The following is a 23,245-nucleotide window of genomic DNA, read 5'->3' as shown; positions in this document are numbered from 1 at the left end:
GGGGGAAAGAAAAATACAGATTTAGAGCTCCCCCACAGATAAAATAGGCTATCTTACCAAAATTTCTTTCACTTCAGAATGAAGAAATACTTGAAATCAGTAATAATGGGGATGGCCTTGAGCTGGAGAAGATTGACAGTCCTGAAAATCTTTCCCCCATCAGGTAAGATTGCAGATCCCTATGTGAAAGTCATTTTAACCCTTTGAAGGGTGGTGGGGGAAAGAGTAGAGTATCCTTCATTTTAAATCTCATCACTTATCTTTCACAAATAAGATCACATGGTATTCTTTTAAAAATATTTTTATTTTTCAATTACAGTTGACATACAATATTATATTAATTTCAGGTGTATAGCATAGTGATTTGACATTTAGATAACTTATGAAGTAATCACCCCTATAAATCAAGAACCTATCTGATATTATATGTAGTTATTATAATATTACTGACTATATTCCACATGCTGTATATTCTATAACCTATATTCTATATACCTATGACTATTTCATAACTACCAATTTGTATCTCTTAATCCCCTCGCCACTTCACCCATCCTCCAGCACGGCCCCCTGTTGTCCAGCAACCATCAAAATGCTCTTTGTATCTATGAGCTTGTTTTTGTTTTGTTTATTTATTTATCCTATTCTTTAGATTCCACATATAAGTGAAATCTTATGACATTTTTCTATCTCTGTTTGACTTATTCTATTCAGTACAATACCCTCTAGGTTTACTCACATTGTTGCAGGTGGCAAATTTTCATTCTTTTCTATGGTTGAGCACACCATTGAATATATGAACCAGCTCTTCTTTAGCCATTTATCCATTGATGGACACCCAGGTTACCTCCATAGCTTGGCTATTGTAAATTATGCTGTGATGAATATACGGCTGCCCATGTCCCTTTGAAGTAGTGTTTTGGTTTTCTTCAGGTAAATACCCAGAAGTGGGATTACATAGTGATTCTTTGTCACTTGTCATAGCCTTTGTTTTAAATTTTATTTTGTCTGGTATAAATATTGCTACGCAAGATTTTTTTTTCTTTCCATTTTTATGAATTATCTTTTTCCATCCCTTTACTTTCAAACTGTGTGTCTAAGTGAGTCTCTTGTAGGCAGCATATTTAAGGGTTTTTAAAATTCATTCAGCTACCCTATGTCTTTGGATTAGAGCATTTAATTCATTTACATTTAAAGTAATTGTTGATAGATATGTAGTTATTGCCATTTTATTCTTCATATTTTTTATCTTTTTTACTTCTTAAAGAAGTTCCTTTAACATTTCTTGTAATACTAGTTTGGTGGTGATGAACTTTTTAGCTTTTTTTTTTTTTGTCTGAGTTCTTTATGTCCTTCGATTCTAAATGATAGCTTTGCTGGGTAATCTTGGTTGTAAGTTTTTACTTTTCATCACTTTGAATATTTCACATCAATTCCTTCTGGCCTGCAAAGTTTTTGTTGAAAAATCAGCTGAAAGTCTTATGGGACTTCCCTTGTAGGTAATTAGCTGCTTTTCTTTTGCTGCTTTTAATATTCTCTCTTTATTTTTAACTTTTAGCATTTTAACTGTGATGTGTCTTGGTGTAAGCCTCTTTGAGTTCATCTTATTTGGGCTTGTTTGTCTATTTCCTTCATTGGGTTAGGGAAGTTTTCGGTCATTATTTCTTCAAACAGGTTTTCATTTCCTTGCTCTCTCTCTTCTCCTTCTGGTAAACCTATGATATGAATGTTGTTAAGTTTACTGTTATCTCAGAGGTCCCTTAAACTATTCTAATTTTTTAAAATTTGTTTTGCTTTTCTGATTGGGTGTTTTCTTCCATCTTCCAAATCACTGATTTGATCCTCTGCTTCATGTAATCTACTTTTGATTCCCACTAATGTATTCTTTATTTCAGTGATTGCATTCTTCATTTCAGTGATTGTATTCTTCATTTTTGACTGGTTCATTTTTATGTTCCCTATCTTTTTGTTGAAGTTTTCACTGAGATCATTGATCATCTTTATAATCAGTGTTTTGAATTCTGTCTGGTAGATTACTTGTCTCCATTTTGTTTAGTTCTTTTTCTGGAGCTTTGGTCTGTTCTTTCGGGACATGTTTCTTTGTCTCATTTTGGCTGCCTCCCTGTGTTTGTGTCTATGTATTAGATAGAGCTGCTATGTCTCCTGGGCTTTGTAGAGTGTGCTTATGTAGTAGGTGCTCTATGGGTCCCAATGGCACAGTTGCCCTGGTCACCTGAGCCAGGTGCTGCAGGTTTGTCCATTGTGTGGGTTGCGTGTGCCTTCTTGTTGTAGTTGAGCCTTGGTTGCTGTTTGCATGCCAGTCTGATTGATTGTGGGGATTAGCCATGACTATAGCAGTGGAGGAGCTGTTGTGTAGGGGTTGACCCTGTGGAGCAAGATTCACTTTAGCAGGGTTTAGGTGCCTTCCCAGTCTCCCTTTTGGATGTGTCTGTTATGGAGGTGGTTGTGTGGTGCTCTTGGGTGGTCTGAAGCTGGTCACTAGTGGGGCCTCTGTTGCAGGCCAGGTTCAGCTGCTGCCTGTGCCTGGGGCCACTTGTTGTGAGATACAAAGTGTCCTGCAGATGATTACCATTTGTGCTGGGCTTAAAGGTGCCTGGGAGAGGCTTAGCTGTGAACCAAGGCCAGCTGCCACTAGTACCAGGTTTGAGGCTGCTCAGAAACAGGTACTGGGCACACTGAGGCTAGATGCTGCTTGTTTGGAGTTTGTGAACCTTTGAGAGATTTTAGGAAAGTCTGCAGCATGAGCCAAGACAAGCTTTATGGAAAAGCCACTGGAAGCAGCTTGGACGGGCCTACAGGTTGAGTGGGGCAGAGTCTCAGGAAAACATGAGGGCAGACGAATGGTATTAGCCAGGTTGATGGAGACTGAGATATGGCACATGCCTACCTCTGCATGCTGGGTTTGGGGAGGGCTCAACAGAAGAAAACTAGATTCTGCTAGTACTTCTGTGTGGGAAAAAGGTACCCCTCCAACCCTCGCCCTGAAGTCAGACAATTCAGTTCCTCCCCCATATGTCCCTGACACCTTTCACACTGCTCCCCCAGCACTGAATTCACATAGCAAGTGAGTCCATCAGCAGTAAGTCCATGTGAGGGCCCTGTAAGAGGAAAATCTGGGACTCCAGCAGCCCTCCATCTCACTCAGCCCCAATTTCCACTGGTTTTCATAGCCAGAGTTATGGGAACCTCTCGTCCTGGCACTGGATCCCTGGACCGAGGAGCCTGCTATGAGGTTGGGACCCTTTACTTCTCAGGAGACTTCCAGAGTAGATATATTCCTCCCAATTTTTAACCACCACATGTGGCGTGGGACCAGACCATTCTGTGTCTCGCCCCTCCTACCGGTCTCAACATAGCTTCTTCTGTATGTCCTTAGTTATAAGACTTACGTTCAGCTAGACGTAAGGCGATTCTCAATGATGGTTGTTCTGTAGTTGTAATTCTACTGTGGTTATGAGAAGAGGCAAGTACAATGTTTATTTACTCTACCATCTTGACCAGAACTTCAAGTATTTATTCTATAGACTAACCCTCATTTATGTACCTGAGAACAAAGCTCATGAACTTCATAAAAGCAATAAGCAATAGGTAAACTATTGATTGCTTTGACTTTATATTTGACTTTATATATTTGAGTTTTTATGCATAACTAATACAAATTTATTGAGGCCACGGTTGATAGATACAATATGCATGCATATAGTAAGTATTCAGACATTGTCAAATTAAAACCTTTTTAATTAAAATAGGTAAAATGTGATGTCAGATACTGTCCATTAGGGTTTTGAATAATCAATGTCTTCATACTTGGATAGCTTGCCAAAATAACATTACTTTATCGTATTTGCTTATGACATCTTATAAACCAACTTTCCAAGGATACTCAGTATTTTAAGGAAATGAATTATCAAAGAAAGTAATAAATGTAAACTATATTTGATATTAATTGAATTATTGGTTTAAAAGCATTTAAGAGCAATAGGTTCCCAAAAGACACAATTTATACAATTTAATGCTATTTTTGGCCTATAAGAAGGCGTTTGCAATGCACGTGACTGCTCAGCAGTTCAGTGGTAAACACAAAAGCATAGGGGAGGTAACTTTTTTTTAAAAGTTCTTTTATTTAGAATCCCCATCATCACCTCTCTTCTAGCACTCATCACATCGTTTATACTCACATCATTTGACTTATTGACTTATAAGTTGCTTTTATTCCCAGGATCTGTCATGTTTAGCTTTTAGCGGGCCTCCAAAAAAAAAAAAAATGCATATAGTACAAACAACTTTAGGAACTTGCTCCTTGATTAAAGTCAGTGTTAGCTTAGACTACCTTATAGTCTTTCACTTTAAGGTGTACTAAAGGAATGACATAGGCTCTTACTGTTTGAAATGTATCTTTGAGTTATAGGAAATGGCCCATTTCATCATATCTGCCTATATTTAGTTGGATGTCTCTGAAAAGCAGTTGTTGGCAATGTGTTCGCTTTTCCTCAAGTAACGGTACATCTTGTGGGACTTTTCTATTACTACAACCCGTACCTATTTTTATAACCGTAATTTTACTTTTAGAATTATAGGCCTTTTATAAGTTTTTTAATTCTAAAAGTCTTAAACGGGCGCTTTAATTTAGATGATAAATTATTGTATTAATGTATCGACCATCAAATGAGAAATACGAAGGAAAAGTTACAGAATTTAATGAAACAAAAATATTTTGAGTCTTGCAAAGGAAACTTAAGAAAAGGCAAAATTAGCTAGTGGATTAAGCAGGAGATAGGAGAATCTATAAGAGTACTGTTTTTGTTCTACCACCAGCTTTGGGTACCTTAGAATCACTAATCCTTGCTGCAACAGTTTAATCTATATTTCCTTATTTACTTTTGACTTTATATATTTGTTTTCATGTATAATACAAATTTGTTGAGGCTACAGTTGATAGATACAATATGCATACATATAGTAAGCATTCGGACTTTATCGAATTAAAAACTTTTTAATTAGGACAGGTAAAATGTTATGTCAGATACTGTCCATTAGGGTTCTGAATAATCAATGTCTTCATATTTGGATAGCTTGCCAAAATAATGTTACTTTATCATATTTGAAAAAAATGATTTTTAAGCACCGTGTGGTATTACTGTGCACAGCCCCTACCTTCAGAACTTATATTTTAGCTAGGAAAAAACACGTGGAACAATTAGTAGGTAGCACAATATTGTATGTGATTAAGTATATATTTGGGAGAAGGGCAGGAGATGCTTAAATGGAAGAGCAGTTAGAGTTTCATTTTCGGGATTTCAACAGGTACAGGAGAGATGGTGTTCCTGGCAAGGGAAACAAACGTACACAGGCATGGTCATGAATAAGATTTGTGATGGATAAGAGTGGCAGCTACAGAGAATGAGGAAGGAAAAGATTACAGAAGGTCTTCTAAACCAGGTAGAAAAGATTAGATTGTTCCTGAAGGCAGTAAGGAACCTTAGTGGTCTGGAACATAGGATTATCGTAAACAAAGCTGTGATTGAGGCTTGTCTCACTGCACCACACAGTGATTGCATAGAAACAAAGTCAGGGAAACACCCAACATTTCTCTCCTTATTACAGCAGAATAAACAACGCTGCATATCAGGAGTTCTCTGTTGTGATTTTCATTGTGGCCACGGTGTTCAATTGAAGTTTCGAATAAGAGGTCAAGTTAATTAATTCTTCCAAGTGTTAATCATTTTTAGTCCCTACTACAAACACCCCAACTATGCCTTGCAAGTAAAAAGTTCCACTACAACCAAATAAAGCAGATGCTTCCAAGTTTAAAAATATATATATATATATAGATAGATACATAGATATATAGATATATAGATTGAATCACACCATATAGTATTTGAAGGTGTGAGCATGAATCAGATGAAAAGCAGATGAGAACATACTATGAACAAATATACTGAAGCACCAGACACTCCATATAGTGAGCCTAAGAACATGCCTGACATTAAGAGACTAGGCTAAATTTGAATCTACTTTCAGACAGCAAATGATACCGAATCAAAAGAAAATATGACCTTTCCAAATTGTGTCTTAAGGCGCCACGGTTACAGGTTCTTATTTCAATCCTTCCAGAACAATCTATTCGGAGAATTCCCTCACTGAAACATTCCAGCATAAATCGTTTAACAAACAAAAGAGGCATTTTAGGTGTCTCGTTATGCAGAGAACACATCTTATGTCCTGGGCACAACGGCGAGTGGGAACAGCGGTAGGATTAAGATTGAGTGCTACAGTCCTCTCTGACATTAAACAGAATAAACTGACTACATAAACAAATGATGTTCACACAGGAGTTTAAAAACCCTTGTGAAAATACACATATGCTGACAATTTTCAAGTTTTTTATTGAAAATCACAGATTTATTTTTTATAAACCACTAATTATTTTGCCATATGAGCAAAATTCAAATAACAAAAAATATCTAACATTTCGGTATAAAATTAATAATATGGAAACAAGAATGCAAACCAACCAAGAGGTAAAGTTTTTAGCAATAACACTGTGTACAACCATCTTCTATTCAAGTGACCATCCAGGCTGATAGTTTATTTTCCCTTTGTTTACGATTTTTAAGACAGCCCTGCACTGGAGCACCAAAAAGTTTTTTCTTTCCTTTTTAAAAGGTTGGAATCCTTTTACTGTATTTATAAATATTCTTCTCAGGACTTTAAGTCTGATGAAGGAAGCATCTAGCAATTTCCTTGTTAAAAAAGGAGGTGCCTTCATATTTCCTTTAAATCCCTTCCATTCTATTCTAATTAAAAATAAAGAGATGAACATAGTTGAGAAGAGCACTTTCTCAAATAATTTTCACGAAAGTACTGCTGTAAACAAGATCATTTTTATGGCCAGAGACACTGATGTTTTCAACCAATAGCAAATTTAAACACAAGCATAGATACACAGGGTATGTATGGCCAAAGGCAAACAGTTATTAATGAATCAACTAATAAATCTGCTTTGTCAAATGTAATTTTGTTCTCTACAGGTTTTAAAATTGGTCAGGAAATTTAAACTTTAATGATCTAAAAGCCATGAACCTACTCTGAAAGTAACTACAAACTAGAATGGTTGACACTGTAGTTTTGACATTAGTTAAAAATTCTAAATTATCTGAGCAATCAATGTAAACAAGCCTCAATTTTCAAAATAGAAAAAAATAACAAAAAATTTCTGTAAACTTTAAAAAGCTACCTGCAAAAAATTATGTCATCATATAGTTGTGTTTTCTAAAAAATTTTTTAGTTGTTTTCGTTTTGCATGTTTCAAACATCATCTAATTTAGTGAGACATCTTAGATTTTCCTAACAGTCATCTCTGCAGACAAAGGTTCTATAATCAGCTCACCTGCTCTTGCTGAAGTCTTTATTTTGGCCTTCAGATAATCCCACTAATAACAGACATCACCTAGCACTTTCTGTAGTCAGGGGAGGTTGTCTGCATCATAGCCATATTTCTGTCCTGCTTTGTAAACTAAATGTAACTTACTCTATTAGCTCTCACTCACATCTCTGTGATTACAAGGAACATGCCACTTTACAAATGCTTTAAACCTCATTCTGGCAACCTTTTTATCTTTCATTCTGCTTTCAAGTTTGAAATATTTAAAAGTTGACAATACCTCTGATAGTTATTTTGATAAAATTGATTTTGTTACAGACACTATAGCTTTTGTGTGATGTTTAATATTCTCATTTTAAAATCTGAACTTGGAATAAAGTACTATGGTTTATGAAGCCTTGTTGGGAGAGGTGGGCTAATTTTATTATCATTACAATAATTTAGACACTAAGAATTTTATTTTATAAATTAGGAGAAAAGAGGCTTTTAATGTTCTCTTTCCTTTTGAAGTCTTCTCCAATATTATATTCCTCTATGCAAACTATATTCAAATAACTATCTTAAAACAGACCGATAATGAATATTTAAAAACCAGTTGAAAATTTCATAGTATTAAAATCAGCTTATTGAATTAGCAATAATTTCTCCCTACAGAAGGATCCCATGGGTAACAAACTGCCATGTTTTGTGTCATTTTCTAATAATCAAAAACAACAACAACAACAACAACAACAACATAAAGCACAAGTTAGGGCAGAGCTAATGACTTCTCAAATTTTACATTAAACTTTGGGGGAAAAAAAAGACATAAATGTTTTAAATGACTCTAACACTGGGTAAAAAAAGTACATGGATGTGACAATAAGTGATTTGGCTGTTCATAAAGAGATCGTGTATGATAAGTCCTCACTTAACATGTGTACTGTTATAGTCCTCACTTAACATTTTCGATAGCTTGTTGGAACTGCAGTGAAACAGTGTATAATGAAATAATACAATAGGCTAACTGATATAAACAAGTGTTAAGTTCCTACTCATCTTCTCAACATTATAACAAAATGATGCTTAACAAAACCAGGTTATTCGAGGACCTGCTGTACTTTTTCCTATATCTCTGAAGATCTCAAGACTTTATTTTGCTAGATCCATGTACTTTCTCCTGTGCCAATCCTCCCCTGCCCCCACTATTTCCATCAAGTGCTTTTAGTAAAAATTAACTTGTATACCTAGTCTAAAAACATATTCGTTTTTTTGAAATGTTGTACTCTATATTCACTTGGTATTTTCCAAAAGCAGTTTTTCTAATACCAAGGGTCTTTAATTACTTCTCTGTATCTCAAATATACACGTGGCATTGAGAACTTGAATTTCCCTTTAGTTTGGTTTTCGTAAACCTTTTCTAAATATACATTCCTTGAAATGAATTTAGGCAATGAAGTAGTTAAGTTATATTGAATAGCTTCTAGAATCTAAGAAATATTCTGAGAGACTGGGCTTTCAAAATATTTCTTTCTTTTTTCCTGTTCATTTCACTTAGGGTACAGTCAAACATTTAAGAGTTTTTCACCCAGGTTTGGCTCAGTGACAGAGAAAACATACAACATTCAAGTACTATTAGACAAAGGCAGCCCTACAAGGATATGTGTCCACATAGGCCAATTTGCAAAGGAGAACTATTTTAGTTATCCTACAGTATATTTGGCCAAGAAAACCTTTTGAAATCATTTTAACTTTAGGGTGTGTGGCATCCTTCCAAAGGTCCTGAAGGTCTTGTACATGTCCATGAGATGTTATCATTTTATCGTAGATGCAAGGATGATAAGGAGTCTTACCTTCCCCAGAGAAAAACACATGGTATTGTGGTACTATCCCCATCTTATTGGCACAGAGGCCCATGAACACATCATCTATGTAAAGACTAGAGTTGAGTGTCTGTGAGGCCTCATAAACTTTGGCTGCTACATCACTGGAGACCACATAGGCAGCTCCGGCAGTATAGTCAGGGTAAGCCGGCCACTGGTACATTTCATAGGAGACATAGTATTTGCTGCGTTTGTCTCTAATGGGAGGAGCACCACGATGAACACGACCAATCCAAAAGTCCTGAACACCAATTTGTTCTAAACTTTGAAGGTATTCAATAAGATTTGGCATGTGAACAAATATGTCGTCATCGGCAGTCATAAGAAATTTGGCGTGTGGACAAAAGGAATTTGCCCAACTGAACTGCAAAAGCAGTTTAAGAGTAAGATTATAGAAAGTATCGGCAAAGTCTTGTTGAATTATATCATCGTACATTTGGTCTTCCCAAACCAGTTTCCTTTGCATTTCTTCTTTCGTCAGTGGATTAGAAGGTGTTCCTAAGGCAAACAGAGTTTTGATGTTGGCATTCAGTTGAGACTGAACATACTTCTCGTTGCCCCACGTTCTCCTAATTGCAGAACGTCGATTGTAGTTTTCGGGCGCAGACTTTACAAACAATAAAAGAAGGACGTCTTGTGCTTGACACTTCCCCTCATGGTTAATCAGGTATTGGTAGTGAGTAGCCCTGTCTTCACTGTGCTTAAGGGATAGGCTCTCATTCACAAAGTCGTAGCTATTTATGAAGTATCTGTAAGAGTAGGACTTCATGTGGCTCACAACGTGATTATCAAGTGGTCCCCAAAAAAACATGAGGCTTAGTATAAAACAGGTGGCAAATAACTGAACAAACTGACATTTTTTTACTCTTCTGCCACTAACAAACATTCTGACGTCCAATTTTATTTAGGATCAGTGTTAAACAGGCATTTGCTTCTTTGAGACCATAGAATTCTGTATTCTGTAGAACAGATGTCCATCTTAATATATGCTGGTCATTAAAAATGTAAAAGGAGCTTCTTATTTCACAAAATATTTTAATACCATTTTTGCTGAGATTGCAAAATAATGGAACACACTGTAGCATGAAGACACTGGCACATCAAAATGTTTCCACACTGGCATCCTTCATTACATTTGGTGACTGGCTTCAAGCAGCTAGTCCATGTACATCCTTTTGTGAAAGTTAAGTGTGACCTGTTAAGAGTTAGGATAAGAAAAGATGACAAATGAGTGGGTTACTAAAAAGAAACAAACTACTCTTCATTCCTTAAAAATTAAAGGTAACAGGACTGATCTGGACAAAAGGTGATGAGGCAGCTAGTATTTAGCAGAGGCATTTAGCTGTCTATTTTAGGGGAAGGGAAAGAAACACTCTCCATTGTCTTCCCATTCAGAATACAGAGACCCTTTTCTCTTCTTGATCTTAAACAAACAAACCCTTCAAAATGGCTATCATATACTTAAAGTTCAAATCTCTCAAATGGGAATAGCTACAGATACACTGACTTGAAATACAGTCAGGATGAAAGTAGTTATATATAGTTCAAGGCAAAATAGATCAGTGTGAAAAGAAAGTTCATTAATAGTAAAAATCCATTGAAGCTTGCCCCAGGCAAGGTAGGAATTACAGTAAGATTTTTTTAAATCAAGATTCATTATCAAGAAGTTGAGTTATGCTTCTCGAAAGTATAGTCCAAACTCTCTTTAACCACAATGACTTTGTGAGCCCCAAATCTACACAATCATGTTCTTCCCGTACTTTTTTATTTGCAAACGCAATAGGCCCCTCGAATTTAATAGGTTCAAAACTGGGAGGTCGTAGGATTATAGCCAAAATTGCTGTCTTGGTGCTCTGGAAATGCGAACACCAATGCGGGCTCAGCCACCCACTATATGTGTTGCACTGTATCATGCCTCTAACCCAGAAATCTGAAAAAACTGAAAATAACACCCCTTAACTCAAAGTCTTTATGCAGATAAAATGGGCATATATGTAGATACAGAGATAGAAACAGATAATTACCTGACACATGGGGCGCTCAACTTCCATTTCCAACCCATTCTACTGTCTTCTCCCCTAAAACCTGTTTCCATTTTCTCCTTATTTGTGTCCACCTGCACTCCATGCATCTCTGCCAGAAATCTGAGTCTTCCTTTTCCTCCATTCTACATCCAGTTATCTAATCCTGGGAACTGCTTTTTCTAAATCTCTCTTCATCCCTTGATGTCATCATCACTTCTGACCCAGACCAGGATGGCAGACTAAATGACCCCTGGCCTATCTCTCCTCCACATTCCAGTCAGAGTGATCTTTCTAAAGCAGAGTATTCTGAAAGTAGCACCTTCAGGGTTCTAATATAAAATACATTTTGAATGTGTTTTACCATCAAAAAAAGTGAGAAATACTGCTGTAAGGGAAAGATCAATTATCAGTCATTTCCCCCATTGGTTTGGCTGGTCATGGACAGAATGTTCTAAGTAGGGTGAGAAAGACAGCAGGAAACATCAGTTTCTGAAGCCGGCATCTGCCTAAACTTAGCAGAATCACTTTTGCTTAAGGGGCTGGGGAGAGGTACTTCCTCCCAGTCTTAAGAGTGCTCACTTAGATAAGGGATCACTTCTGAAATCCCCTTCTGATGCTTCCACCAGACATGTGGAAGGAACTGGAGGCTTAACGCAAAGTAATAGAGAACTCTTTAATGGCAGATTTTAAGACAGCGTAAGTGTTTAAGAATTCTAAGAAAATTCTCAATTGAAACTAACCTGCAGTGTCTATTTTAACAGACCCCAGGAAGGAAACAAACAGGAGAATAATCTTTGGAACCACAGGCAAAAACTCGCTTCCCATTTCTGAGCAACCGTACTAAGTATGTTCCAATGCCAGCTTGCTTGGCACACAGTCACAGTCGCTTACAATTCTGAACTTCTTGTTAGACAATTAGCCCACAAGCCTAACTCCTCAGCACCCACATGTATACTGACTCACAGAGGGCCTAGTATCCCTCGAATGAATGGGGTCTGTTCCTCATCCAGTTGGAGTGTTGCTGCTGTTAACACTGCTACTACAACCTAGCAGCTAGCACATAACATTCATTTTATCACCCACCACCATAAGGTAAATCTTTCCTATATTTCTTCAACTGTTCCCAACTGACCTCAAAGGGTCAAAAGCTTTCTGAAAAATGACGAAGAACCTGTCATGAAGCCAACAACCCACACTACTTATTGAAGTTCAGTACAGCATGTGAAGTTCTGAAACAAGATTTTTCCACCCACAGGAGCTTGATTTGTTTACCCTCCATTTACATCAATCATAACTAAACTGCATAGATAGTACTGATCTGATGAGGGGAAGGTTTAGGAAAGGTAAACTACTCTTTTATAGTACCCAGCTTGCTTCTCTTTTATAATAAAAAACCACCCAAACTCCTCAAAATTGAACATAGTCACTAGGTAGTCTTTTACAACTAAAAGCAAGGGCACCTCGCTGATCTAAATTCAGTAATTAAAACTAAACAATGTTGCCCTCAGCTGTGGCTTTACTGATGGCTATAGCACACGCAACTGACACCAACTTTTCTGGTTTGCATAGTACTATAGCTTCTCCAATGCACATCTTCCAGCTTTCATATTCAAAGTGCAGGAGAGGGGACTGGGAAGAAGCCCACAGGCCTGTCTGACCTGGAGAAAGAAAATGCTGGGCCTTAGAGGAAACAAAGAGGTCCCCACAATGCACGCAAAGCTCAGCAACTGTCCACAACAGAATGCTGTGGGTGCAGCTTCCTTTGTGTGCGTGAAGCTCTGTTCAGTGACCAGTCAACAGGCTGGAAACTCCAGGGCTACCCCTGTTTGGGGCCAGAGTTATTGTGTAACCTCAGACACCCCTCACTACACTCTGATATGGTGACTTCATTTGCAAATTGGGAGCAAACATCAATGTATTGTTATTGAGGGGTTATAAAAATTACAGATGACTCAGAGCCTGCTGAAAATAGGAAACAGGAAAGACTATGGAAGAAAAGAGGACAAAGAACTTCTTAAAGGAAAATATTTGGATAACTTGGGTTTGCTTCTATTGGAATTGAGAAGAAGGAGCAGATATATTTAGTATTCTCTTTCCTAACAGACAGAAATAGACAGAAGAATAAAGAGTAGAAGTAGGAACATCAGAAAAGAAGGTGGCAGACCCCACCCCCAATACTTTTCAGTTTGGGAGCTGTGCCCTTCAGTTACTCAACAATTTATTTTCCCAAGGGAGCTCTTTAAACTTTTCTGGAAAAAAACAAGTTAATACACCTAAAGGCCACATATTTCCCTAACAACCCTTGATTATTTTTCTGCTTCACTCATGCTGTCAACTCATGTCTTTGTTGAGTCTACTTTTGCGATCCTAAAATATTATGCAAAACCTGCTATAAACTTTGAAGTGTTGATAAAGATGGTGAGTCCTGTACTTTAAGTTCAAGTTAAACAACCTCAGTGTCTGATGTTTCAGTTAATCCGACAAGCACGTTAAGTATTTGCTGTGGAAATACTTGTACCAGGCATGGTGGGAATCATGAGGTAGCATTTTGTGGTTTCCAATCTGAAAGCACCTACAATCCAGTTGATACAAGACTCATGGTGCCCCATGAAAACACAGTTCCCATGGACAGTCACAAGTCACAGTGAGGTATAGACAGCCTGTCAGCGCTAATTTGGGCAAGTCTAGCTCCAGGCACAACAGGAGTGTCCTTAGGAGTAGAGATCAGTGACAGTGGGTTGGGAGGGCTTGAGGATGAAAGGATTTGGGTGATTGCAGAAAGGGGAACAGTCTGTTTCAGGCAAGAAAGGAAGGAATCACAGTGTGCCCAATATTTGAGAAACGGGCATGTATTTGTAAGCGGGGAGGCTGGGGCCTGCTCATGCAGTACCTTGAAAGGGAGGCAGAGGAGCCAGTGACTGCTGTGGGGACAACAGGAAGTCATAGAAGCTTGTGTTTTTGTTTTTAATGATAGCTCCCTGTCAACGCATATCAAGCTTTCTGCAAAAGGGGCTACTCTGGCAGTGGCTCGCAGGGCGGATGCAGGAGGGCTGGAGATCAGGTTGCCAGTCCTGTCAGGGCCTCGTGTGGAAGCATGAGGTGAGGAGGCTCTAGTCCAGGTGACACAAGTGGGGACGGAAGGAAGGGAGAAAGGAGACTCCCTCGGGAAAAATGAAACCCCAGCAGTCCCTGGGGAGTGGTCTGGGATGAGGTTTGGGAGAGGAGGAGTTGTGAAAACTGGTTTCAAGCAAAGCTGATAAAGGAGGGAAAACTGGTTTCCTGAGTTAGCGGCGGGGCAGAACGTGTTTGTGTCAGACTTGCAGTGAGTGTGAGGTGCCGGAGACACAACAGGTGAGATGTCCAGCAGGTAATGAGAGCAGAGGGCGCTGGGACCGCAGGGCGAGGGTCACTCTGAGCGTACAGAGACGGCTGCTATGCACGTGGTGGAGAGATGAACGGAGAGGCCTGGAGGAAATAAACTCTGAGAGGAGGAGAGGGCGGAGTCAAAGAAAAGAGGAACTACGGTAAAAGGCTAGTTCATCAGAAGAGTAAGCTAAGCAGAAGGCAGGACAGATAAGGCCTAGTGGCGGAGCTCTGAGCGCTCTGGGCGGCGGGGAGACCGACAGAGAGCACACAGTGACAGCTGTGCTGGGGGCGCGGGAGAGTGTGAAGACGACCCGGCCCCGTTGGAGGTGGGGTGGAGGCGGGGAAGGCATTCTCCAGGAGGAGAAGCAACACCGAATCTGAGGCCTGGAGGCTGAGTGATGTGAGCTAGAGAAAGCCAGTGAGTCTGAATTCAAGCTGCATGTATTTTCGTGTTCGTCCTCATGTTTCCCGACCCCTGTTTCTGGCCATTGTTGTAATATAGTGACAACATCTAATCTTAGAGAAACTATATTTCTCTATCTTATTTAGTAGACACAAAACACTCAGCAGTTTAAGGAACCCTTATTTTTATGATGTATACACCACTGTGTTCACATGACCTCCCACACACAACTTAGCAAAAAAGTTGTTTATGTGGCTTACTTAGAACTGCATTTCCTCTGAAATTCTAAATCCTAGTACACACACTTTGCAGTACACTCACTCTTCACTCACAACCTCCAAACATTCACCTAGAATCCTCTGCCCTCCCCTTGCCTGCTCCTGACCTTTCTTCTCCCCGTCTCAGACGAGGAATCCTCTGGCACCTTTGCCCTCCTCTCCATAGTTCCTGTCTTTCTATCCCAACCCTAGAGCTTGGGTGACTCCCGTCTTCTCTGCTCCCACAGTACTTGCCAGGCTGCCGGGGGAGCGTGACATGCCAGGCAGGCAGCATCACTGCGAATGGCAACATCTAGCTGTGGCAGGGCACTCCACGCGGTGTGACTGTCCTCCCGTCTTGGACCTTCTCCCTCTCCCGGTCTCGTCACCAGCCACGCTGTCTTCTCTGCTCTCCCAAGGCCTGTCCTCCTCACTCTTAGATGATGAGCTTAACTCTTGCCTCATAGAGAAAGGAGAAGCCATCGTACACATCGGTAGTCTCTTATCCCCTTGTGTGTCTTCACGGATTTCCCAGGCTGAACCCCCTGCATTCTCTCTCTAAGGCACACTGACAGGGCCAGGACTAGGGAGAGGCAAGTGAGGAATTTATCTGGAGCACAACAGTTAAAAGTGATAAAAGTATGACCCTACACTAATGACACTCCTCCAGTAAGTCAGTTAAAAAAAAAAAAAAAATGCCTCAGTACTTTATACCTTTTACATCTGAACTTTTATGACTTTAAGTCCCAGGTGAGACCAATTTTTGTTTCGTGTCCAGGCATAACACAAAGGGAAGAAAGATAACATTTTCTGCCCCATCTTTATCTTGCATTTTGTTCAACATTCCAAGAATTTTTATCTGACTTGTCTGATCATCTATTCTCTGTTAAACAAAGCTAGGACCAATTCTCAGAAACCAAACTGCGACGTTAAAAGAAACCAGGAATTAAAAGCTCTGAATTTACTGGAAAGGCTATAATTTGATTTTCATAGATTTTTTCTTAGTAAATTAGTTGTAATAATTGGTGCTAAAAAACACAACTTGTTACTGTTTAGGACTACTTGCCTGCTTTATTGGCTCGAGAAGAAAGCAACTTGAAATATGAATTCACGACTCCCACTTTAAGCGTGCAAAATTGATAGCCTCCCAATTTTATTCTTTAATCTAATTGAGTGTTTTCGATATAAGGCCTGTAAAAAAGGAGAAATTCTACCCAACAGCTATCTGTAGGTATTTTCGTGACTAGCTATGAAATTTTTGCTCAAGTCATGGGCAAATATTAGAAGCCATTTGGGGTTGTCATCATCCACAAAGAATACATTTAAAGAGTTTGTTCTTCATGTCAGTGTTAGTCCAAAGAATTTAAATTCCAACGTAGCAGGCATGGATATGAGACAGAGGAAAAATTGGGTTATAGAACCTACAGTGTGAATCCAGTAACAAGCTCCTCACCCATATAAACTAAGGTATATGTTTCTTTTTAAGTTAAACAAAGGTGTATATTTGTTTGCTGGTTATGGAAAAAAAAAAAAAAAGACAGGGAAATACTAGACGAACAAACAAATTAAGACAGGCCCTAAGTAAAGACAGATGCTAAGGAAACTGGTGGCACAGGACTATAGAGTACATATTACTATACTTCAGAGGACTTATAGTAAAAGCCATTAAAAAATTCCAGTAACAAGTTTGAGTGTATAGAATTTCAAACAAACAAAAAGGCTGAAATATAAAGTAGGCCTCATAAAGGTCAAACATGTGCTTTTCTAAGCTTGGCCCTCTGGCTTCATTCTTGAGGCACAGTTGTTTGGGTTGACAGGGTTCCCTCATCTTTTAAATACAATTTTGTTCCTGCCTACTTAGGAAACAAACTCCTGTGCCTGCGCTAGCAACAGTTACCAGCATGGGTGTGCTTACTGTACAGCAGCATGTTCTGAATGCACTATGTACGTAGTAATTCTTTATGCCTCACAACAAGCTATGAGGGAGAAATGATCTCCCCATTTTTCAGAAGAAAAAAACGGGGGCACCAAGATGTGGGGTTCGCCACATGACCTCCATAAATTCTGGAAGCTGCGGCAGCTCCTTAAGTTCCAGTCTGGTTCCAGGCCGGGTCCCTCAGCTCCTCACCTGCCCTCCCTTCCTGGCACTGGCACGGCTGCTCTTCCTGGAGCTCCCTCAGGATGCAGGGGCAGGGCCAAGGGAAGCGTCTCAAGGAGGCAAAGAATTTGCTTCACTGTCTGAAGTTTGGAGTCACTTATGTTTTGCTACCTGCCCCCTGCATTTTGTCAGAGCTCGTTGGCATTTTCTTTGTAATATAACCCTTTTCCTAACCCTCCATTTCCATTTTCCCTCATTTCTTTTCTTGATCCCAGTAGCACTAGACAATGGGCAAAAGTGATCTCGTGGGTCTGTGTCCTTTGGGTGCATAAAGTCTTTCCTTCACAGAGAAGACTGGATGATTTAAGGGAGGAGATCTAAAATGGCAGAAGGAGTTTAAAAAAAAAAGAGGTGAGAAGGAGGGAAGAAGAAAGAAGTATATAGGGCTTAGTGGGGATGTTTTAAGCAAGTATTTGATGAATAAGTTGGATGAAATGAAAGGAGAAAAATATACAAAGCTGAGATCAAGTTATGATATGAAAAATAGTGATTTAGGAATAAATTGACAATATAACTCAGTATAAACCTATTATATAAGCTACACATATAAACCTATTGTCCAATAGCAGTTCGTATGTCTTGTTCTGGATATTATATTTGGAAACAACATTTGATTGAGGGTTTACAGAGTACAAAAAATATTGGTGTAAAACATAAGAAGTATATAACATTTTTGTCTCAGGTGATTAACATTTATTTTAAGATAACTACCATTTATTAAGCACCACCCTGTTCCATGCATTATGGGCAGCCTACATTTATTAATTCAACAAATACTAATTTCTCACGTACTGTGTAGTAGGCCACAGGTGGGATGCTGAGAAGGCTTCAGAGATGTTTCCAGTGTAGGTAGGTCCCTTACCAGTCAGTGAATGTTCCAGTGCAACTTGCAATTGACCTGAAAGAGGCAAGAGAGTAGAAAAACCAAGAGTTTTAGAATGTGAATTCAAGTAGATTTATAGTCTGGTGCTTGACTGTTCTGTAAATCACATACCACAGTGTTTTCTGAGGATTATTTGAGATAATTTATTGACAAAGTGTGGTCCAGATCAATTGTTTAATATGCACTAATATCCTTTCTCTGGAAATTGTGCATTTTTACTATGATGGTTTAGATAGCAGATGACTGATATTCTTCTGGGATTATTTTCCTTTCAAAATGATGAGATATACTCTCAATATTCTTCTCAAAAGAATATTCATTAGATACGAGTTTTTAAAAATGCTGATCTGATTGCTATGGGCCAATTAACACATCCTAAATACTGCTGAGACTGAAAACAGAAGTATCACTACTAATTGACTGACCGCATCTACCATTGTCCTTGACAGGAAAGAACAATTATGATTCCCAGAGCACTTAAAAATACATTTCAATAATAATGACAAAGCCAAAGATTTTAAGGCCCTGTAAATTATGGAGAAGGAAACGAGTTAATCTTTTAACTGACTTTGTCTAGAGAACTATCAGAAAGTTGTAGAAAGTATTGGAGGAGAGGAAGAAAAGAGATAAAATATGAAACCCCCTTAGGTGGATCTTAAGCTATGTAACAGTATTATGAACTTGAACTTTTGGGGATTTATTACCTGCAAATTTGATAAAATATTTACTTCTGTAGAAAACTGGCTTCTAGTGTTAAAGCCTTCGCTATGCAAGATAAATCTTAAAAATAAGTTACAGATCAAAGTCATCTGCTTAATTTTTAGCATTAAAATGTAAAAAAGAAATCACTTGTTTATTGGAAGTTTATATCTCACTTGATCATCTTTCTTTAAACATGAAGATTCTTATACCTCATATATAAGCATACCATAAGAAAAATATTCTAGATTTACACTGTTGCTAAATCTTTTCTAGCAAAGATGCTATGTCAAATGGCAGAGCTCTTCTAATAATTTGCTATGCCTCAATTTCTGGAATGTTGATACAATATATGCATCTCATTACAAGATTATTCTAACAATGGAATAATATAATGGCAATGGAAATATTCCCCTCCAAAAAATGTGTTATGTGACATCAGACGCAAAGTTTAGATCTATTCAATTGAGCATACACAAAATTCCAAAGATAGGATACATTTCGTTACTTTAATAAGAGACCATTTCCTTCTGAATTTCTCCCAGTTTCTTTCTATCACTACCACATCCTGTTCTGTCATATAGATTCTAGTCCAGTTGGTCCTCAGAAAGAATTCTACTTCTACAATTTGAAAGTCACCAAGTGCAATGATTTTAGCCAAAGTGACCCATTTTAAAAGATGACCCATTTCAAAACCCATGAGTTATATTATCCAAGCTGTTCTATATTTGAGAATTAGAAAGTTATTTCCTTTTCCTACATTCTCACCATTTGAATCAGTCTTTTATAAAAGGGAAACCTGATCTCCAATTTAGTGAAATATAATGTGACATTTTTACTTGCTAGAACCTACACTTTATTTTGAAAATTCTCCACCTTTTCAGGGTTGGGGGGGGAGGGCATTTAGGTACAATATCATTTATGCCACCTAATTATCCCTCATTTCTCATTTCCTCAAGAACAGCTTCTTTGGGATTCAGCTTGAATTTTCCCTGTCATAACAGTCATCCTCATCTTTAGGTGTCAATGTGAGTCCCCTGGAAGCCTCCGAAGGGTTAGACTAAGTCAGCCTCATCCTCAGAGGGTGTTAATAAATATGGAGAGTTCCTGTGGGAAAGGGGAGAAGGGAGAAAGAGAGAAGGAGCAGGAGAGAGGTGTCATTTTAAATATAAAATGGAAATATTTCAGGTTTGAGTTTATCTTGTTTTAAATAGTTGACCCATAAAAATAGCGCCCCTCCCCCCCAACAAGATATAAAATCTAACATAAGTTTCTTTTGAGAAAGTTAAAACTTCGGCTGCTGATCCCAATCCCTCTTTCCAAAAGTTCGGGATGGGGGTCTTTTCAGCGCCACTATTTAATTCAACTACCTTCGATCATCCTTTTCTGGGTCAGTCTCAGCTTCTTGCACATCCCTCTCCCTTCCCCCACAGGGACCAGGCAAAGTTTCCCAAAATAAAGGCACAGGGGAACAAATCGAACCTTAATGAATGTATTTCCATCAGAGAATTACCCTAAATTTGAACTACAAGCCACCGCCAACCACTGTGCGGTTTCAACATAGGTGTCCCTTGAACATGAAGACATGAAAAGAAAAAATATAGGGTGTTTAGTCGGGCGGATGAAAAGTTCCTACGTTCACCTATACGATATGTGAGTAAGCAAACGACTGTGTCACTTCGAGATGCAAAGTGAAATGCAGAAGAGTCAAAGTGGCAGAGACTTTCCCCCTAGGAGGAGGTCTTCTTCCCGTTTCCCCTGCCAGCCCACTTCCTCGTCTCCATTTCTCCATCCAGTAACTCACCGAAAGCTGCTCCAATCCGGCGGTTCCTGATTTCCACCCCGTGCAAGCTTTCTACCCGAATTCAACTCTGCAGCACAGGGGTGGCAGCAAGGTTGCGGGACTCCAGCCGGAAACTGAGGCCCGCAGGGCGCGGCGTTCGCCTCCGGTCTCCCGCGCTCGGGCCGGTTTCCGCGGCGCGGCGTGGCGTGGCGGACGCCTCGCTGGAGCTCCCCGGGGACCGGGACCCGTCCCGCCCAAGGAAACTTAACCCCCGCCGGAGCTCCGCCCCGCCCCCCACCCCGACTACCTGCAGCACTAGCGCGGCGGCTTGGCCTGGGGTCTCGGTGGTCGGACGCCCGCCCCCAGGCAGGGGCGAACAAAGGCGCTCCGGGAGGGAATGCGCCCTGCTTCCCCGCCGCGCGCTCGCCGCCGGCAGCCCCGGCCCGCAGGCGGTACCGCCGCCCCGGCTTCCCGACGCCGGGCCGCGCGCTCCGGGCCAGGGCCGCCGGCCGCCGCCCGGGGGTCCGCTCCCGCCTCGCGCCGCGGCCCCAGCGCGCATTCCGACCTGCAGTCCAGGAGCCCCCGCCCCGTGCGAACGAGAGTGCCCTCACCTCCTAGCGACTCCCTTCCCCTCTCCGCCCATGGAGACCGCGACTGGTCCAGAGCAAGCAGAAGAGACTTTCGGCTCTCCGGAGTCCGAGAGCTTCTCGGGCGAGAAGGCGCGGCGCGGCTGCTGGCCCGGCGGGGGCGGGGCGGAGGCTGGGCGGCCCCTATAGCCCTCACCGCGGACCCCGAGCCGGTCTCCCGTCCCCGGCACAAAGGACAGCCGTGCTGGGACTGCTGTTTATCCCCTCAAGCGTGCTGCAGCTTCCCCTTCCCGGGAAGGGAAGACGACATTTCCACCCCCTAGGAGCTGGGGGGTGGGGGCTCGACCTGTTTGGACGAGGTCAGCTGGCTGTGGAACAATTATTTTTAATCGTATGGTCGATCACATATTAATTACTTACGGAACAACTGGTCTGAACACACTTTTCATTAGGAGGTAGAATTTCTTAGACTAACAACCCATTCGCTTAGAACAAGCGACAGTTATCTATGGGAGGTAAATTTTTGACTGAATTTCGGTTCCCTCGTCATTTTATTTTCTATTTTAGAGCAAGAGTTCTAAGAACAGGCTAGTCTTGTTAAAAGAGCTCTTGTCACAACACTTAACGCCTTCAGCTTCTGGGGTCCTAAATGACAAAGGAAGGAAACTCTAATTCACAACAAAGTAAAGCTTCACTACAGCGGTTAGTTTGTAAAATGCAGGGGAGGGGGAGGGGAATCACCCCGCCCCCAAATGATTTTACCTTCAAGCCCAGTTTAATTTCAAAGAAAGCTTAAAGTAAAACTCACCAGGTCCAAGCCCAGCTTATTAAACTCCCAAATCGGACATCTGCTCTCCTCTCGGCACGGCGCGAAAGTCATTGGTCTCGAGAACAAAATTTGCCCGCTTTAAATCTTGGGCGAGGACAGGGCAGCAGACGCTGGATGGGCTCGCTTCCCCGGCGGGCAGCCGGCTGGGGCTGGAGCGGGCAGATCCTGGCGGACCCAATCAGGGACTCTCGGCGTTGGGCGGGGGCGCGGCAGCCGGAGCTTCTACCGCAGCGCTAGCGCGCTTCCTGCACCTCTTGGCCTCACTGCCACAGCCCAGCTAGCCTGCTCCTCCGTCACCAGCCTGGCGTTTTACGGGAGGTGATGGGTCTTGCCCGATTCTGTTCTTGTGGATCGGGTGCATGACAACTCCAGGAAGTGCTTCCCCGAGCCTCTTTAGGTGAGATCATTTACTCAGATGATCAACTGTGAGCCAGAATTTGCATGAATGCCCTCTTTGAGCGGTGTTCCCGATTCAATGTACTTAATGCACATCACTAGGCAAAATCAAGAGAATGTAAATTTCTACCGAAGGGAAGAGATGATAAAGAAATCCTTTGTGGGTTTGCTTTCTTATTCCCCAAATGTTGTCCTAGACTTCTCCTTATAGAACAAACATTCTCATGTTAACAGAGGTAATATTTTGAACGATTCTGTAATGGTACACAGAAAATGACAGAAAACAAAAGATTAACCCATATACTTCAGTAAAATAAAAGCTTTGGGTTTCTTATTGTAAAAGGAATAAGACAGACAATGGGTTAAAAGTAGATAACTGAATCGGACTTTAAAACTGAACACAACATTGTACTTGTTACTTTGAACTATATTTTAAGGAAGTTTTGTAACAGCTTTCTTTAAACCCTTTAGCATATTTCAAACCATGCAATTCTTTTCACATTACCTATAGAGAGCATGACTCAACACTGCTATTATCAACTTAGAGATTACAGTACCATATACAAGTCAGACCACAGACAGAAATATTT

At 40.3% G+C, this 23,245-nt stretch overlaps 2 protein-coding genes across 11 annotated transcripts in view; one reads left to right on the top strand and one right to left on the bottom strand.

The window, feature by feature from the left end:
- The window catches only part of MCF2L2 (MCF.2 cell line derived transforming sequence-like 2), a 193,092-nt gene that overhangs the window by 105,371 nt on the left and 64,476 nt on the right, over window positions 1-23,245 (top strand). For all 7 annotated transcript variants that reach the window (XM_016138001.2, XM_036218821.1, XM_036218820.1 and 4 more), the window contains one exon: window positions 78-163. In XM_016138001.2, the coding sequence (XP_015993487.2) occupies window positions 78-163 (86 nt within the window). The remainder of the gene's footprint in view (window positions 1-77; window positions 164-23,245) is intronic.
- B3GNT5 (UDP-GlcNAc:betaGal beta-1,3-N-acetylglucosaminyltransferase 5) lies at window positions 6,391-22,552 on the bottom strand. Of its 4 annotated transcripts, XM_016138005.2 has the most exons (4): window positions 21,455-22,220; window positions 20,865-20,931; window positions 18,271-18,376; window positions 6,391-10,465 (listed from the first exon to the last, which is right to left on the bottom strand). In XM_016138005.2, the coding sequence occupies exon 4, from the start codon at window positions 10,154-10,156 to the stop codon at window positions 9,023-9,025; it is 1,134 nt and encodes a 377-aa protein (XP_015993491.1). In that variant the 5' UTR covers window positions 10,157-10,465; window positions 18,271-18,376; window positions 20,865-20,931; window positions 21,455-22,220; the 3' UTR covers window positions 6,391-9,022. The 4 variants fall into 4 exon arrangements, with proteins under 4 accessions (XP_015993491.1, XP_015993489.1, XP_015993490.1 ...); XM_016138003.2 differs by lacking the exons at window positions 20,865-20,931; window positions 21,455-22,220 and adding an exon at window positions 22,239-22,552; XM_016138004.2 differs by lacking the exon at window positions 20,865-20,931.

The sequence above is a fragment of the Rousettus aegyptiacus genome, unplaced genomic scaffold (assembly GCF_014176215.1).
Source record: "Rousettus aegyptiacus isolate mRouAeg1 unplaced genomic scaffold, mRouAeg1.p scaffold_m13_p_4, whole genome shotgun sequence".
Classification (NCBI taxonomy): domain Eukaryota; kingdom Metazoa; phylum Chordata; class Mammalia; order Chiroptera; family Pteropodidae; genus Rousettus; species Rousettus aegyptiacus.
The sequence above is the reverse complement of the archived record's forward strand: the minus strand, read 5'-3'. Positions and strand labels throughout refer to the sequence as shown.